An 18,435-nucleotide genomic window follows, 5' to 3' on the forward strand; every position below is an offset into this window, starting at 1 on the left:
CCCAGGGACATCATAGCCAATAGTTGACGACGTTAAAGGTAAGTATGATAAGAAATGCAAATGTTTAATTTCTTCATATGATGAATAGATTTGCTTTGTGGGTTTTATTGTTTGTCAAATTACAAATACATAAAATAGAAAATGAAACTGTCTCAAGTGGAAGTCACTTCTCCCTGCCTACGCGTCAGCTGTGGGGATTGGCCCAACTGTGTCTATAAAGAGATGCTTGGGAGCTCCTTCAGTGGCCAAGGGGTCAGTGGAGTGGACAGCAATGGCGCACATGTCTCCCACTGAAGGTTCTAGGAAGACCCTTGAAGAATACCACATAAATGAAGATGTAGGCTTTGCGCTGCCACACCCACTGGTAAGAGAGATCTAAATGAAAACTGTTTTATCCTCATTATATCCTCATTGTTTATCTTGACAGGTGAATTTCTGAGACAGCAACCCTGCCTCCTCTCACCTTCTGAGGAACAAATGCACAAAGAACTATCGAACTTGGAGCCAGGGTACAAACAAGGGAGCTCCCTTGTCCTTCAATGTCTGTCCTTCCAAATTCAGTCATGTTTGTGCTCCTTACTGCCCTAGCATAGAAATGTCAAGTAACGAAAGAAGGAGAGCATGGGAAGTCTTTTAACTTCATAAAGGAACAGCGCTTGTAGGGGGGAAATGGTTTTGTAACAACCACCTTTTCAAAGGCAACAGTCAAATGGCCCAAGTCGTGGGAATTCTCCTCCTCTTCTGAACTATATCAAATGTACAGAGCCTGTGTTCCTCACTAATTTCCATACATGAGACAGCATACCAATAACTTTCGTTTAGTATCAATAATGCTTATCGTTTGCCAAGCATAATTCAAGGGAGGGTCTAAACTACCTCGATTGTGCTTTTGTGCAAGTTTTAGCCTCGAAGTGCAGTGTGTGTTTGTGTGTGTGGTGAGGGATATAATCATCTTAAAACACCACGCATCTCAACCAGGTACGGTGGTGCACAAGTATAATTCCAGCACCCGGGAAACAGAAGCAGGAGGATGACCTCAAATTAGAGACAGACTGTCTCAAACAAAACAAACCCAAAAACCTACAGAACAAACAAAAACTCTGTCACTAAATTGGATTGTAAAGAACGCCACGCATACCAGTTTATCGCCAACATTTTCATTATGAGAACTTACGGAGAATAGGTTGGAGGCAAGATAGTCCTGTAGAGGTGGCTTGAGCTCTCCTAGTCCCACTAAGAACCGGAGTAAACAGCCGCTTTTTGAGTTTGAGTGACACTGGGAGGGATCCAACCAGGAGGAGCACGGAGCCAGGACAGCACAGATCTTGTGTCAGTGGGCTGGAGACTGAGATAAGATATGGAAAACCAAGGCGGTTCCTAGGCAGGCGAAGCATTGGAACCCTGCAGAGTTAGAGGTGGCTAGGAGCCTGTATCAGCTTGCCTGGTCTGGGGCTTTCTAGGCTTTCTAGAGCATGCACCCCGCGGAGCGCCCAGGAGGAGCACCCCGAGAGAAGCTCCTATCCAATCAGGCGGCTTCTAGCCTCGAGGGCGGTACTATGGTCAAGCACGCAGCCGGGGCTCACACGCCTGTGGGCTCCAAGCCTGGTACCCATGCAAGAGACGCCCTGGAGCCTGCATCCTTGGGTGCCCTGGCGTACCTAGTGTTGAGGTCTCCATGTGCCGAGTCACTGTGTGAGTATTGGCCACCTCAGGGTCTAGCGCAGTGTTTCTCCTCCACCTTCCTAACGCTGCTACCCTTTCTCACGTTGCAGTGATCCCCAACCATAACATTATTTTCGTTGCTACTTCGTAACTGTAATTTTGCTGCTGTTATGAATCGTAATGTAAAGATCTGTGTTTTTCGATGGTCTTAAGCAACCCTTGTTAAAAGGTCCAGCGATCCCGCAAGGGCTCGCGACCCACGAGTTGAGAAACCGCTGGAGTAGTGGGAAGCAGCCAGAGGGAGCCGGCACCAGGACTCCACGAGGGTGTGGTTTAGAGTTCTGGAATCCATTTCGGGACATTGCCTGTATCTGTAGGGTTCGTTGTCGATGTGTGATTGTAAATGTGAGATTTAGGAGAGCTCTCTATTTGAATTTCATTTTCATTTGTGGGTGTGGGTGAAAATAACCTGTGGTGGAGGAAGTCGACACCACGCAAACAGTAGTCCCGCCCGGTGAACGGCTTCAATTTCCTTGCTCTCCCCTACCTGCGGTGGCAGCTTGGCAGCTGATGTTCCCAGGATCGGGGGTACTTGTGTTCAAGCTCCCCTAAAGCACACGCACAGCCTGTGTCAGAGGAGTGTGAGAACCCGCCAATTGTGATGAGGTGACTATTCTGGATTAAAGAAAGAAAGCAACCACATGTTGAGATTGTTAACATTTATGCTGAGAAAATATCTTTCAGAAATTGTGATGGGAAAAAGACAGTTCATAGGTTAGGAAGATGGCTCAGACAGTGCCATGATGCATAAGAACATGAATCCAATCTCCAGGAGCGACACTAAAAACAAAAAGCTGGTGAGGTGGTGTGCGCTCAAAACTCCAGTGGGTCCCTGGGGCTTGCTGGCCAGCCAGCCTAACCTAATTAGTGGGCTCCAGGATAGAGGGGCCCAGCTTCAAAAGTAAGGTGAACAACACGCCTGAGGTTGACTTCTCACCTACACACACACACACACACACACACACACACACACTTACGCACTCACATGCACACATATACACACATTCATCCACACACATGCACACACCTACACACACGAACACACATTCATCCACACACATGCACACACACACACATGCACACACATGGACATACACAGACTGTATCCTAGTTCTTTGTCCCACCTCAGACTGCAAAAGTTATAGCAACAGCCCTGACTGCTGCCTACTTAGTACGGAACAGGCACTCAGAGTCCAGTAATATGCCAGACCCTGCAAAAGATGTATTAGGTTTTTGACTCTGAAAACTGGAAATGCGTGTTGGAGCTACAAATCAATTACACACAAAATAAGTGGCAGGTGGATTTTTAAATGTGTGACAGGGAGACCACTTCTTGGGTCATTGCAGGATACCAGAAACATATGTGAAGCTGAGTGTGGTGCCTAATTTACTGGTGACTTCAATGCCATCTCAGTTTCTTTTCCATTCAAAGAATATGCCTGAAAGAAAAAATATCAGAAAATAAGTGACTCGGTGTAAAGAGGCATAGCCCATGGGATTCATGGAGAGGGGACTGGGGTAGGATGGAGTAGTGAGGAGGGCTTGGGTAGAATTGTCGTGGATTTGGAAGACGTGAATGGGAGTGCTGGAACAGGAAAGGGCATGGGCCTCTGCCCTTGCACTGGTCAGGCGGCAACACCTGGCTGGTGCTTGCTGGGACACCAGTGGAACCAAAGGCAAGATAGACCATCCACAGGAAAACTCATGCCACTCCAGGAGCAATTCAAACATGCTGGTCTTGTTTCCCTTTCAAGACGGAACTGCCTCAGACATTCAGTGCCTGGACCCGCATTGCTAGTAACCTTCCTGAACTGATTGACAATGGGAAGCTTCGAGAAGAAGTTGAGAAGGTTTGTAAAACAGTGTCATGGTGTTTCTGTGTGGTTTCTTCACATATTAACCTTGGGTCTAAAACCCACAACATTCCCAGGACTGATGTTAGTCAAATGTCTCCATCTATTCTCAGCTGCCAGTACTCAACATTGATGAGCTGAGAGGACATAGGTTGCAGCGCCTGGCACATTTGGCTCTGGGGTACATCACCATGGCGTATGTGTGGAACCGAGGAAATAGTGATATTCGAAAGGTTTGGAGATTTTGGGGGGGGGGGAGTATTTCTCATGTTGGACTTTCTTTAGCATGAAAATGAATTCCAGTTTACACTAAATGTAAAAGCTTTAGAGGGCTTGGAATACAAATCAGCTATAGAGATTTTGCCCGGCATGTGGACGGTCCTAGGTTTGAACCCCAGTACTGCAAAAAGTTAAATATTAGAACTGTATGATTATCATTACTAGTGATGCCGGGGAGTTGCTACTCTCCAACGCTAGCCTGGGACCTCGAGTATGTGTGTTGGGCTACACTGAGCTACATTTTAAAAGTTTGCATGTAGAGGAGACCATCATGGTCTTAGCATCATTAAAAACAACAACAACAAAGCCACAAAACATGTTTATTAGACTCAGTTGGAAAGTCAGAATTAGGAAAGAAAGATGAAGTAAAACACGTTTTAATTTATCATGACCTTATTGCACTTTTAAATTCTGGCATTAGAAATATACAACTTATTGAAAGCAAGGGATTTGTTTCAAAGTGAAAATAAATAATGGAATGTAAGTCAGCATTCTGACTTTCTCCACTTCTGCAAAGCTGGCTGTAATAGGTTAAGTGTTAGGATGCTCCCTCTGCTTTTCCCAAGTGAGATCAGATGATTTTACTGAATTCTTCCCGGTTCCCCTCTGGTCCCATGTCTGCAAACCTCTGATGGAGAACATGTATTTCCTTTTGAAATATGTATGACTAGCTGCAACTAAAGTGTTTCCGGGTTCACAGCAGGCGTAGGTGTGATATGATGAACAGTGTTTCTGATTTTGCTCTCTTGGTAAAACCCACCCACAAATATTTTGAGCTAACCTGAAGTCATGATTTCTCAAAACAGTGTCAGCACCGGCTGACTGTCACACTGTCAGTGTGTTACAATGATGACTTTATGCTGCTAGAGTGTCTGCTCTGTCCATGGTGGCCTTTGGGTCCCTTACCTCACCCCCCCCTGTGTTATATGTGCACACCCCAGCTGTGAGTCATTGTGATGATTACTTTAATTGCTGTGTGGGACCATCTGGTTCTAAACCAAATGACTTTAAGCCAGGCAAATGTAGTGGAGTTAACAAAACCACTGGGAGAATTCAGCTTGGACAGCAGGGAACTAAGAGTCTGCAAGGAGGATGCACCACTCATGGGGAAAACCAGTGTTCTCTTCACCAACGAAACACCTCTCAAAGCAACTTAAGGGAGAGAAAGAAGTATTTATTCAGTTCATGGCTTCAGAGTCTTCCTTCCATAGTCACTTGGCCTCATGTGGTGGGAGTACCATCTCATGGTGACCAGGTAACGGAGACAGGGACTCCTGTGCTCTAGACTTTCTGCTGTTTCCCCAATATTCCACCTGGGGCTGCTGCCTAGTAGACCCTTCTGTCCACAATCAGGGCGCATCTTCCTGGCTTAGTTAATCTTTGGAAACACCCTCCCAGAGATGTCCAGACTATGCTGTTCTAACCTTTGTACCTCCCATCGGAATCAACAGTCACATCCATACAGTTTAAAGGAACGCTAGATGGCACAACTTGTGAGTTGTTGTTGTTGTTTTGTGTATTGAGACAGTCATGCACACACACACCACACACATACAGTCTCACTGTGTAGCACAGACTAATCTGGAACTCATTCTGTATCCTGGGCTAGTCTTGAACTCTCAATTCTCCTGCACTATCTTTCCAAGTAGTGGGATAGAATGACTGCATTAATATGCCTGGCATATGCCTAGTATAGTGACATTTACTGAAAGCAGAACACACACACACACACACACACACACACACACACACGCACGCACGCACGCACGCACGCACATATGGGGTAGGGGTGTCCAGGAGTGCTCCACTCTTCGGTGTGCTCCGAGACAGGAGTCTACTTGCATTTCTCACATGAGTCACATCCCTTGAAATCCAGAGACATCTGACTTTCCCTTTTTTGTTACCAATAGCTAACATGGTGTCTCATGGGATGGATGGGTGAAGAGCAGAGTGAAAATAGCCCAGGGTCATTAGAAAATAAAACCTTTAGTCTCCTTGTCTTTTTTCCATGTCTGTGGCCAAATTATGCCCTCAACAACCCTGCATCCCAAACATGAACAGTCACCAGGGTTACATTTTGAAACATGGGAGAGAAAAATTACACACTGGCTTCCAAGTGCTGTGTATGCTCCAGGATGAGTTTTAGCGGTGAGATGAGAAGAAAAGGTAAGATGTTTCTGTGGCTGAAATTGAGCTGTTTTAATCAGGTGCTGCCCAGAAATATCGCTGTTCCCTACTGTAAACTCTCAGAGAAGCTGGGGCTGCCTCCCATTCTGTCTTATGCAGACTGTGTCCTGGCGAACTGGAAGAAAAAGGATCCCAATGGGTATGTAACTATGAGCAGAACAGGGCTTGGAACGCATGCTATTAATGCAGAATACTTATTCCTTAATTTGGGGCAGCACAGCTTCTGTTGTTTGGTAGGGTTTCTAAGACTGTTGTGTCTGTAATTACGAATGTCTTATATGAGCAGGAGAGCAGTATCTGGATACTTACAGGAAAATCCAGAGAGCCTCCATGTTCAGTGTGACTATTATGGACACACCTCATACAACCACCACCTGAAGGCAGCTTTAGGAGTGTGTATGTCACCTCAGAAAATGCCTTCACGCTTCTCTTTATTCAATTCCTTCTCCTGCATAAAAATACATTCTAAATAGTGTTTATTGGTTTGGGGTCTATCAAGATGGCTCAGCAGGCAAGGGTACTTGCACAGCCTTGTCAGTCTAAGTTTAACCCCTGGGACACAAGTAGAGGACGCAAAGAATTGGCTCCACAAAATTTCCCTCTGACCTCTGCATGTGCACCATGGTACGTGTGCCCCCATATCATGCACACGGAGAATAATAATAGGCATGCCTTTTAATTTAGTTGGTTTTGTATTAAAAAGTTAGTTGGTATTTGAGATGTTTTAATTCATTTTTCTTGCTTTGTTTCATTTGTTCCATTTTTTGACAGTGTCTTGCTCCGTAGCCCCAAGTGTCCTTGAATTAGTTGTCCTCCTGCATCAGTCAACTGGGCTCTAGGATCACAAGTGTATACTTGTCTACACTTGTATACACTTGTATATCCAGCGAGTTGTATTTCAGATCAGTAAAGCCATTGTCTTAGTTAGGACTTCTATTGCTGTCATAAAACTCCATGACTAAGAGCAACTTGGAGAGGGAATGTTTTATCTCACCTCATAATTCCATCAAGGTGGGGGCAGATCTTGAGGCAGGACCTGGAGCAGAAGCCACGAGGAACACTGCTTCCAAGCTTGCTCTCTGTGGCTTGTTCAGCCAACTTTCTTCATAGCACTGTGACCACCAGCTCAGAGGGTGGCACTACCCACACTGAGCGGCCCCCCATCAATCATCAATCTAGAAAAGCTTGCCCACAGGACAGTCTGGTGGTGACATCTTCTCAATGAGTATTGGCTCTTCTAAAACTACTTGCCAGCTCAAATATCAAATACGAACTTCTTAATGTGTGGTTTCCTTTCATTAAAGTGTTTTTGAGATTCCACAAACCTAACTTCTTGATAGACAGTTACATTTAAGAATGAACACATGCTCAGTTGGAGAAGCAGCTACCTGTGGGCTTTCAGGGTCGTCTGCTCAGAAGTCAGCTAGTGATGGGACCTGCAACAAAAAACAAGGGGCTAGCAGCCCCAGTGGCTGTAACTTGTACCTGTGAGAAGGAGTCAGCCCACGGGAGTGCCTCAAAAATGCAAAGATATTTTTTTTCTAGAATGTTCCTTCATAGTAACAAATAATTCTTCATGTGTATTTTTTTATTAATGTACAACTCAGAGCTTGTCAACCTGTGGGTTGCGACCCCTTTTGGAGTCACTATCAGTTATCTTGTCATATCAGATATTTACATTATGATTCACAATGGTAGCAAAATTACAGTTATGAAGTAGCAATGAAAGCAATTTTATGGTTGGGGGTCACCACAACATGAAGAACTATATTGAAGGGTCTCAGCATTAAGAAGGTTTATATATATATATATATATATATATATATATATATATATCAACAACAAAACATGTTTTTCCTCCGTTAAACCTGTATCTCAACACTAATAGATCACAGTGTATGAACCAATACTCAGATTCACCTTGTTTTATAACTGTTTTTTTTTTTCTCTCTTCCAATTGGCACATTGTTTTGTGGCTTCTCTCTTCAGGCCTAGGACATATGAGTAAGTATTTGGTTTTTATTTTATTCTAAGAATTACTTGCCCTCTAAACTGAATGTAGGATGACGGGGATATTCAAAATGATTGAGTTTAAGAAGACGGTAATTAAAATAATTATTTAAAAGGCAAATAATCCAGCCCTTAGTTGAATCTATTGATATGATTCAACTTGCAAAGCTGCTATTTGCATCTACATGTATGAAATTAATATGGACAGGTACAAAAAATACATGTCTCTATGTGTGTGACCCTATAACATTTGTGACTAGAAGTAACTAATAATATCACCTATTAGTCTATGTCACTCTTTTTCACCCAATTATTACCGGTTTTGATCTATGTACTAAACTTAATTAAAAGTTGGGGAACTAAAACATATATGACACAAGTGTAATCTCACCTAGATGAAGTTAGGCTAAATACATAGAAATAAATTTATAAAAGATAAAGTGCTACAAGCACTCCTCTAACAGAAGACTGAAAGGGGGAGTCCAGAAAATGCTGGAGGGGAGGGCTAGTGTTTATAGCCTAAGACACAGTGAGTGTGAAGGTCTTGGAGGCATGAGTGTTTCATAGTATTATCACAACAGCAGGCCTCTAGCTCACAACACCATAAATAATGACTGAAAAAAATAATTCTGTGGGGAAAAGGGAGGTGGTGGTTCCATAGGCCTTTATTGGTGATGGCCAAGAGTTTAAACAGTATCTTTAAATAAGAGCTTTTTAAAACAGGGTCCCACAGCAGACAAGCATCATCATGGCCAAGCTTTAGAACCCAGGAATCTAAGCACTTCAAAACTCATAGACACACACATTGTGAAGACAGAGTTGCAACAATGCCAAAACTTCAGTAGAAAAGAAAAACAGAATCTAGCCAGTCTTGTGTGTGTGCCAGATAGGGGTGGAGGAGGGGGGCTGGATGGGCAGGGTTTACTGGGAATAGAACTCAGGACTTTCAGCATATATTTATGACAACATGCATGCCTGTGCAATTTATGAAAACAGACTTATTATGGGGTTTCTAGGTCTGTGTTCTGGAATTAAATTCCAAGTGTGAGCATGACCTTAATTACATATGATCTTTAGGCAATGCACCCAATATACCTAACTTTTAGTACTCTCAGATATGCATTAGAGAGAGTAAACAACTCTGGCACAATTCTTTTTGAAACGAAAATGTATAAAAATATTGGGAAGTATGTTGCTCTACAAATGCACCATTGGTTTTCCTGACTTGTTTGCCAACCGTGACTTGTTTTCTCAGCAACATGGACATTCTGTTCTCATTTCCCGGTGGGAACTGCGGTAAAGGCTTCTTCCTTGTATCTCTATTGGTGGAAATCGCAGCTTCTCCTGCAATCCAAGTATGTCTGTTCTCTCTTAGCTGTTTCCTTCCCATTTTACGTAAGCAGAGCAACTATGCAGCAACTCAATTACAATTGCATGGTTGACTTTACCCTGATCATAAAATTGAAGGAAATACATCCTTTACTAAAAAACAAATATTTATTTTCATACATCTCCCTGAAATATAAAATCTAAGGGCTATGCATTTAGAATCAGATTTAGAATGAGATTCCAGCAAGAAATAAAAAATCTTCAAAGGGATTTGTCATTAATATACATACAGTGTTGTAAGTCCAATTGTTCTGACCAGAAAGAGAAATGCAGAGGGCTGGGGAGATGACTCAGTGGGTAAAGCATTTGGTTTGTAAGCATGAAACCTGAGTCTGGTCTCCCGAATTCGCATGAAAAACCTGAGCATGTCCGGATGCCCTTGCAAAGGCTGGAGGTGCAGATAGGCAGATCCTGGGCTCTCTGGCCAGCCAGCAAGCCTAATTAGTAAGCTCCAGGCTGATAAGAGGTCCTCTCTCATAAGCCATGAGCGGTTCTTAGTGATTCTGGATGTTAACCTCTGGCCTCCACGTGGGCACAAGCACAAGCTTGTGCACCCAACAGGTGTATACAAATTCATAAACATTCATGTACAGTCAAGAGGTAGAAATGGAAACATTAACTTGATTTGCTGAATAAGATAGGGTTATCCTGTACCTGCGTTTGCCTCTAGATCTTACATAGCTCTAATTTTTTAAATCTTATTTTTAAGGCGATCCCCACTGTATTCAGTGCAGTACAGAATCAAGACCAGAAAACGTTGGCAAGGGCATTGGGTGATATAGCTACCAGTCTGGAGAATGCCAGGGATTATTTTAGGAGGATGCCAGGTAAGTATCGTTGGCAGTACATATTCTGGGCTCACAGTCATGTGTGTCCGGTATCTGAAGCAAAGAGGTGTTTTAAAAAGGAGGCGCAAGGCACCCATTGCTGAGCGCCTGCCCACCTGGCTGCATCATTATGCTTTTGTGGAGTAGGTCTCATTATTTCCTTTCTCAGGAAAGGAAATCTAAAGTCAAAGAGATAAGGTGACACCACTGGCAGTAAACAGAGAACCCAGAATTCCAACCGGGGTATCTTTAACGCAGAGGAACTTCCTTGTCTGTCAAAATCCATGAAGAAACCTGTTGAATGCTGACGCAATTAAAGTGTTGAAAAGCCTAGGCTCCGATCTGAATTAACTCTGCTTTTTCAAAAATTCGCTATGGGGTAACAGAGAAAAGAATTGCTTCAAAACTACCGGAGAAACTATAAAACCCAGGAAGTACAAAAGAGTACTTTGGGAAGGAATTCTGCCTTCTTGCCTCAGTTTAACAAGAGAGGTTTTGTTTGTGAGTTTGAAGCTGCTGCTGCTGGGCTATTGAGGGAGAAACCCTTCTAATCAAATGGAAGTAAGGTTAGGAAGACCCATGCGTGGATCCCATGGGCTACTGCATATGTGTGTGTGTGTGTGTGTGCACCTGTGTGTCTGTGACTGTGCTTGCATATTGTGTGTGCTGTGTGTGTGTGTGTGTGTGTGTGTGTGTGTCTACGCTGCCCGTGATGGAGTCCAGAGCCCATACTTTCTAAGAAAGCACACTCCCACTGAGTTCCATGTCCAGTCCTGGTTTGTCTTTGCAAGCGTTGTGTCCGCTGTGTCAGGAAGCACACAGAGTGTTGCTGTGCAATGCTGACTGTTTCATTTGGATGATTGTGTCTTGTATGTGAGGCTAGTTGGTCCCTTAGCAGACCCAATTCGGGGTACAGGTGAAGTGATGAGTAGGTTTCTCCACGAGAAGACAGAGCAAAGAGGTGCTTGCCCACAGACACTTTGTGGGTCTGCCTGGTATCTTTACTGTAGTATGATAGTTGTTTACAGTTTGTTTGAATTCATTGCATACCTCTGATGCTATTTAGTAAATACCTCCATTTTTTTCTTCACAGAGTTCGTGGATCCAAACAAGTTTTTCAGTGTTCTGCGCATATATTTGTCTGGGTATGTAGTCTGAGGCTTGAATTTATTTCCTCAATTCATGCAAAGAACAGACCAGATCCTAATTTCTGGCCTCTACTGTTCTTTGGATTGAAATAATAATTTGTATGCTAACATCTATATCCATGTTGCATAGAAAGCTCAGCCTGTGTTCTCTGGTAACTATTGACCAGGGAGTCCCTGGAACAGGGGTGGGAAAATGACTCAGAGCAAAGGGAGAAAATGACCTAAACTAGGGTGAAGCGAGGTTCCACTCAGAAAGTATGTCAAACTTTCTCGGAACTCTGCTATTTATTATTTTCATGCATGAAAATGCGTGACAGAGGGTGTGTGGAAGAATCACCTCTAATGTAAGATTTTTTTATCTGATAATTAATTCTAGTTGGAAAGGCAACCCCAAGATGTCAGAGGGTCTGCTGTATGAGGGGGTCTGGGACACCCCAAAAAAGTTTTCAGGGGGCAGCGCCGGCCAGAGCAGCATCTTTCAGTGCCTCGACATCCTTCTGGGAATAGAGCATGAGACTGGTGAAGGTAGGTGGAGATGACAGCATGCATTTTCTTACTACTAACAGGATTAGATCTTAAAGCAGGTTAAGGATCCTCCCCAACAGACTCTCTCCTGAATGTGTCTGGTGCGTCAGGGACTCTTGCCCCATTTCACAGATGAGCCAAAGCTCAAACCCAGGTTCATCATTCTCTGTACTGAGAGCTGACACATAACCATAGCCAGGGTCATGCGCTCTGAAAATGAGACACATCTGTGAGCAGAAGCTGCAAAGCAGTGACCTCGGTGACAACCAAGGGCTGCCACTGGCCTGGTGTGCAACACCCTGCAGCCTGGCAGCCCAGAGTATGGCTTGCACCCAACGACTGCATGGGTTGAATGTTTTCTTCTGGAGGCTTCAAAGGAGAGAAAGAAAAAATCCTCCCACTTTTGTGTTTTCTTAGGCTTAGCAAACAGAAAAAAACACCCTGTGCTAGGTGAAACTCAAGCATGTTTTTAAAAAGATAACTTAATCCCTTTGGTCGGGCATCATGATTGACTAAGGGTAGATTATACAGTCCCTTTTTGTACCAGCAGCCTCTCAGAGGGATCCAATATGACAGAAAAGAAAGAAGGCAAGAGCCAGTTGTGATGTTGCCCATCTATAATCCCAGCATTCAGGATGTTGAAGAAGTCTGGCAAATTCAAAGGCATCCTGAGCTAAATAGTGAGATCCTGTCCAGCAGAACCAAATAAATCAAGGAGAGGAGGAGTAATAGAGAGGGAAAGAAGGGGAGCAAGAGAGAAGGAAGGCAAAGCAAACACAGGGAAAACACTTTATTAGGACTGATTTGCTTATTCTGTCTTCATTAATAGCCGATGCTAGCAGCAAGTAGCAAGCCATTTTGGGAGGTCTTGTTTCCAATCCCCCACAGTGAATATGGATAATGGTTACACAGCCTGCCTGGCCTTGACCCCCTTTCTCTCCTTTCTCCCCAACCCCTTTATCTGTCTTCATCTTGATGTAGGATCTCCTGCGGAATTCCTCCAGGAAATGAGAGAGTACATGCCTCCAGCCCACCGCGACTTCCTTTGCTCGTTAGAGTCCGGTCCCTCGCTCCGTGAGTTTGTCATTTCACACGGTGATGAAGACCTGAAGATAGCATATAACGCGTGTGTGAACGGGCTGGTCTCTCTGAGAAGATTCCACCTCGGCATAGTCAGGACGTATATTGTGAAACCTTCGCAGAAGCTCAGGGGCGACTCTGGGTCAGAGGAAAACAGAGGGACTGGGGGTACTGACGTAATGAATTTCCTGACGAGTGTGAAGGAAGCGACTGAGAGGTGCTTAGTGTAGCAAGATTGCATTTGCTCAGTGCACAGAGACCTGCATCCATCCTGTTGTAGCAAGATTGCATTTGCTCAGTGCGCAGAGATCTGCATCCATCCTGTCGTAGCTTGTTAAATCAGACCCATAGAGTAAGAGTATGGAATGAGTTACCAGTAAGGCACGATTGATTTCAAGATCATCTGTGGGAGAGTAACAAAAGAGAGCCATCTAATGATATTTAAAAATGACATAAGAAAAGTTATAAATTATATTGGTGATTGGAATATGACAATGAAGCTCAGTAAATAAAAATTCTTGTAAGGCTGAATAAACCGTGTGTCCTTCGTAGCTGTGATTCAAGATCCCTCCAAGGGACTTTTCCTTGCCAGAGCTGAGTTCTATACTTTTAAAATGCTACTAATGTATTCCCTGTTACCGCACTTTGGTTAGTGCGTATTCTCATTACAATGGAACCTTAGGGTGCCAGACAACTATTTACCAGTCTTAGAAAATATCTCTGGGAAGAATATATAAAAGAATGAATAAATGTGTGGGTGCATTTCTCAGAGCTGAGATCACCTTTTGTGATAGATTGGATGAGGAATGCCCTCCCCCGAAACAGATTCACCCTAAGCAAGCTGAACACCTGCTCCCTGTTTGGTGGCCAAGTTTGCCGTGCTTCTGGCCTTTAGGAGGTGCAGCCTTGCTGTCTGAAGTTGACTTTGAAGGGTTACAGCCTCATCCCGCTTGTATTCACATTCTCTGCTGTCATGTGATTAGATATGTGACCAGCCAGCTCCCTGCTTCGGTTGCCTGCCGCAATGCCTTCCCAACTCGGATGGACACCTTCTCTGGAACCACAAGCCACAATGAACTATTTTTTCCCTAAGTGGCTTTAGGTCATGGAATTTCATGACAGAAACAGGAAAGTTACTAAAAAATCTTCATAATACAATGTCTTCTGAAAGTCTGGGTCACTGGCGTTTATACTCTGATATGAGCTAACTTATTAATGGGATCCTTGATGAGTTCAGAGGAATTGAGATGAAGACACAATACCTGTAATCCCAGCATTAGGTGGTGGGCACAGGGGGGCAATGGAACTCAAAGGAAGACAGCATTACATACTAAGTTCTAGGCCAGCCTGTATCAAAAACATAAAAGCAAATACGTAGCCAGGCGTTGGTGACACATGCCTTTAATCCCAGCACTCAGGAGACAGAGGCAGCCGGATCTCTGTGAGTTAAAGCCAGCCTGGGCTACAGAGCGAGTTCCAGAATGGCCTCCAAAACAATACAGAGAAACCCTGTCTTGAAAAACAAAACAAAACAAACAAACAAACAAACAAAAAGTAAATGAGTAAAAAATACAAATTAAGTTACTTGAGTCAAATGTAGTAGCACATTGCTGCAATCCCAGCATATAGCAATCCTGGAAGTCCAAGGTCAGATGATCTACACAGTGAATTCCAGGCCAGCCTGGGCTACAGAGTGAGACCTTGTTTCAAAAACAAAACTAAAATAAACAAAACCCGTAAAACCGAGTCAAACATTTCTTTTATGGATGACGAAGTCAATGCCCAGAGGGATGACAGTGCCTACTCAGGGTCACACAATTGCAAAAGGGAAGACATTTAGTTTCCCAGCTACACTCTCTGTCTTTTCTTCACTTGGAATACGTGAGAAGGAAAGATACTTTGGAAAGAGGGAAATGAAGGAATTTCAGGGATCTGAAATCACAGGAGAGGCAAATGGGGAAGCAGGAATTGGCAAGCCCAACATTGGTCCCACTGGCAAGGACTTAGCAACCTCTTTGAATGTATGAAGACTTCATGTATAAAGAAATAAAACATGACACGTGATTACAAACGAGGCTATGACATGGTGGCATCAAGCGGAATCTGTCTCACAGCAAAGGTTTGCAAGTCCAATAGCCTGTCCCTATGTGATGACATGTGTTTTCTTTTTCCTCTTGCTGGTCTTTCCACAATGAGCATACGTGAGTTTATAGTGAGAAAAGTGGGTATGCCTGTAGACCTACATCCTAAGCAGCTGCATGTCCATATATGTGTATGTAAATCTTAAGATAGAATCAAAAAGATTATCTTTAGACCTTAACATGCTACCGAAATTTAAAACCTAAGATCTGGTGATTGAGATATAGGTTCCATCTTACATACTTATGGCGTTGAGATCTTAAGTGTGTCACTTTATATTCCTGCCATAAGAATACGACAGCATTTTGGGAACACATTATAAAACAAAAACAAAACCTTCTGGGCATGCAGAACCAGGTAAGGAACCAGATCTCAATACACCCTTCAATACACCTCTGGTGTCTAGCTTCCTTCCATAGCCCCCCAAAGGCTCTTTCATCTTACAGTAGCACCATAGGCCAAAATTGCATCATGAAGGCATGTAAGATGACACAGTTAAACATGGTAGGGCATATACAGAATCCCAGCCCTTCAGAAGTCAAGGCAGAAGGACCAGGAGTTCAAGACCAGCCTTTGTTACATACAGAGTTCAAAGTCATCTTGGACTAAATAAGATAACTTTTCAAAATAAATAAACCAATAATAAAAGGAAAACTCAAGAGGCAAAGCTACACCATAAAAGCAGTTAAAATGTAATTTATCTAGTCCCATAGCTTGAACTCTTAATCAGAAAAAGATAAGGAAGAAGTAGATGGATACAGTGGTACATACTGGACTTCCTAGCTTTCAGGTGGTTGAGACAGGAAGACCTCAAGCTCAAGACCAACTTGGGCTACATGGTGAGTCTCAAAATTAAAAGTATATATAATAATAAGAGAGAAGACACACAGAGAGATAGAGAGAGGGGGGGAGAGAGAGGGAGAGAGGAAAGGGGAGAGAGAGAGAGAGAGAGAGAGAGAGAGAGAGAGAGAGAGAGAGAGAGAGAGAGAGAGAAGAGACCCAGAAAAAGAGAGAGAGGTTTCCACCTTCCGAGGAATGTCTGTAAAGAAAAGATTTACTAACAAACACACTTGTTTTTTGATTTTTGTTTTTTGAGACACTGTCTTACTATGTTGCTCTGGCTCTCCTGGAACTCGATCTGTAGACCAGGCTGGCCTTGAACTCACAGAGATCCGCCTACCTCTGCCTCCCATGTGTTGGGATTAAAGGCAAGCATTATCACTTCCAAGCTACTTAATATTTTAATTACATACCATCCCTACCCTCACTAAGCCATAGTTTCTAGACTTGTCGGGAAGCTGTGTGGGGTGGTAGTACATGATAAGCATTTCACTTGGTTTGGAAGTTAGGACAAGTTTCCTGGGGCAGACAGTGTTGGTTGAATTAATGGTTACAGCTAACCTGCAAGTTTTCTAGTGTGAAATAAAGGAAATACACAAGTCCTCACATGAGCTAAGGCATCAGCATAGATGCATGGCTTCCATAAATGATGGTCAGATTGCTTGGCATGCAGAATCTTTTGGTACAGCAGCTCTTCTACAGAATGTGTTCACAGTGACAGTTCATACTCAGTCCTTCTCTATGCCTGTCACTGCTAAACGTTTCACATGCATCGGTTCCCATCTCCCCACAATGAGCTGTAAAGGAACTTTTCCAGCTGCCTTTTCCTTTAAGGAAAATGACACTTTGGAGAGTCCAGTACTACCAAAAGCTACATAGCTATGGCAAAGCCAAAGAACGAGTCTAGAATTTTCAGACCATTACATGTTAGTGCCCACTGTGCTGAAAAGTGCTCATAAGGAAGCTGACCCTTTTGGCTTTTCCAATGCTAGGGCCGGTTATGTAGCTCCATAGTTTTGAGCTTGCCTGCCATGTACAAAGCAATGGGGGTAGTCTCAAATATGCCCTACATATTAATCGAGTATGGATCCTTAATTGTAAGAGTTCTCTCAAGTTTCCAACTCATATGTGATTTTTTTTAAAAAACATATCCTAGCAATAGAACAGTAAAGGTTAAGGATTAAGGCCTATTTTTGTCTCAAAGTGAGGAACTGTGGCCCATCAGTTTCAAAATAAGGACTCAGAAGCAAGTTCCTGACATCGCGAGGTTCCCTGCACTTCCAGCAGCTGTGTCTTTGCTGTCAGGACTGCACCTAGGGAGCTAAGTCTACAGAATGCAGAGATCAGGGCCTGGGAACATGGCGATCACACAAGGACGTGAAGGATTTTAAAGCTGGAAACCTGCAAAGTAAGGAGTCGTTGCTGGTGTCTACAGAATTTTAAAGAATCCTGTCAATGGGATAGATAGGTAAACCATAACAGCATAAAGAGTCCAACCTAACGTGAACATACATTGCCAATTAAAGCATGCTTCTGTCTTGGAACTGTGAAACTATTTGGGAGACAACAAGCACACACAGCTGTTATTATAAATTTGCCACCAGGGAGAAGGAAACAGAGAGTCATGTACATGACAGAACCAGATGGAACATTCTCTAAAATAGAGCTTAGCCCTTCCTCTACCAGGTGACCATAATCGTCTTTTGTAGTAGGGAAGAACAGAGTCTTGGGAACTATTATCTTATAATACCTTGCACATTCATTTATTTTATGTGGTGCTCTGTGTGCCTGCATGAGTTTATGTGAACCCCATGTGCACAAGCACCCATAGTTGCAGAAGAGGACATTGGATCTCCTGGGACTAGTTTTCATGTGCTTGTGAGCCTTCATGTGGGTGCTGGGAACCTAACCTGGGTTCCCTGCAATAACAGTAAGCACTCTGAGCCACTTAGACATCCCTCCAGGCCTGTCATCCTACCCTTAATGTAAACATCAGGATCACAATATTTGTGGATGCATTTCAAAGAGGAATGCCATTCAAAGCCCTGCACTCCAGGTGGAACTCCTAACTGAATTTCCCAGAAAACAGAAAATGTCATGTATTTAATATTTGACCCTTAGGCTGTAATGTTATAGCTGCTACTAGATATTGAGTTACCACTTGCTGCTGAGCATCAATAACTCATCAAGTAAGATGATATCAGTAGGTTATGACACGCTAATATTCTTTCCTGAATATAGCAAAAACCTGACCCAGAAAGCCACTATTTGCATTATCGGAAGCACACACCATAAAATGCCATATCTTCATTTACTCTTTACAGGTCAAAATAAACTAAACTTTAAGCCCAAACAGTAGCGGTGAGTTTAGTTCATGGAAGGAAGATGTCCGTGAAGTTTCTAAAGAGAGCTCCTCACAGGTTGAGGAACAGAAAG

At 43.3% G+C, this 18,435-nt stretch overlaps 1 protein-coding gene across 2 annotated transcripts; it reads left to right on the forward strand.

Annotated features, from left to right (window-relative positions):
* The first annotated feature begins 226 nt into the window (after positions 1-226).
* Positions 227-13,555, forward strand: Ido1 (indoleamine 2,3-dioxygenase 1). 2 transcript variants are annotated; one of them, XM_005066560.4, is made up of 10 exons: positions 227-364; positions 3,477-3,572; positions 3,689-3,808; positions 6,062-6,180; positions 8,031-8,045; positions 9,307-9,406; positions 10,150-10,267; positions 11,361-11,412; positions 11,792-11,940; positions 12,922-13,555. In XM_005066560.4, the coding sequence occupies exons 1-10, from the start codon at positions 272-274 to the stop codon at positions 13,248-13,250; spliced, it is 1,191 nt and encodes a 396-aa protein (XP_005066617.1). In that variant the 5' UTR covers positions 227-271; the 3' UTR covers positions 13,251-13,555. The 2 variants fall into 2 exon arrangements, with proteins under 2 accessions (XP_005066617.1, XP_021080785.1); XM_021225126.2 differs by lacking the exon at positions 227-364 and adding an exon at positions 1,554-1,692.
* The last annotated feature ends 4,880 nt before the right edge of the window (positions 13,556-18,435 follow it).

This window comes from Mesocricetus auratus, unplaced genomic scaffold (assembly GCF_017639785.1).
Source record: "Mesocricetus auratus isolate SY011 unplaced genomic scaffold, BCM_Maur_2.0 Super-Scaffold_100026, whole genome shotgun sequence".
Lineage (NCBI taxonomy): Eukaryota > Metazoa > Chordata > Mammalia > Rodentia > Cricetidae > Mesocricetus > Mesocricetus auratus.

Coding starts and splice junctions, on each gene's coding strand:
- Ido1 (XM_005066560.4), top strand. CDS start 272: ATGGCGCACATGTCTCCCACTGAAGGTTCTAGGAAGACCCTTGAAGAA. Junction 3,573..3,688: donor TTCGAGAAGAAGTTGAGAAG/GTTTGTAAAACA, acceptor ATCTATTCTCAG/CTGCCAGTACTCAACATTGA. Junction 11,941..12,921: donor AGAGCATGAGACTGGTGAAG/GTAGGTGGAGAT, acceptor ATCTTGATGTAG/GATCTCCTGCGGAATTCCTC.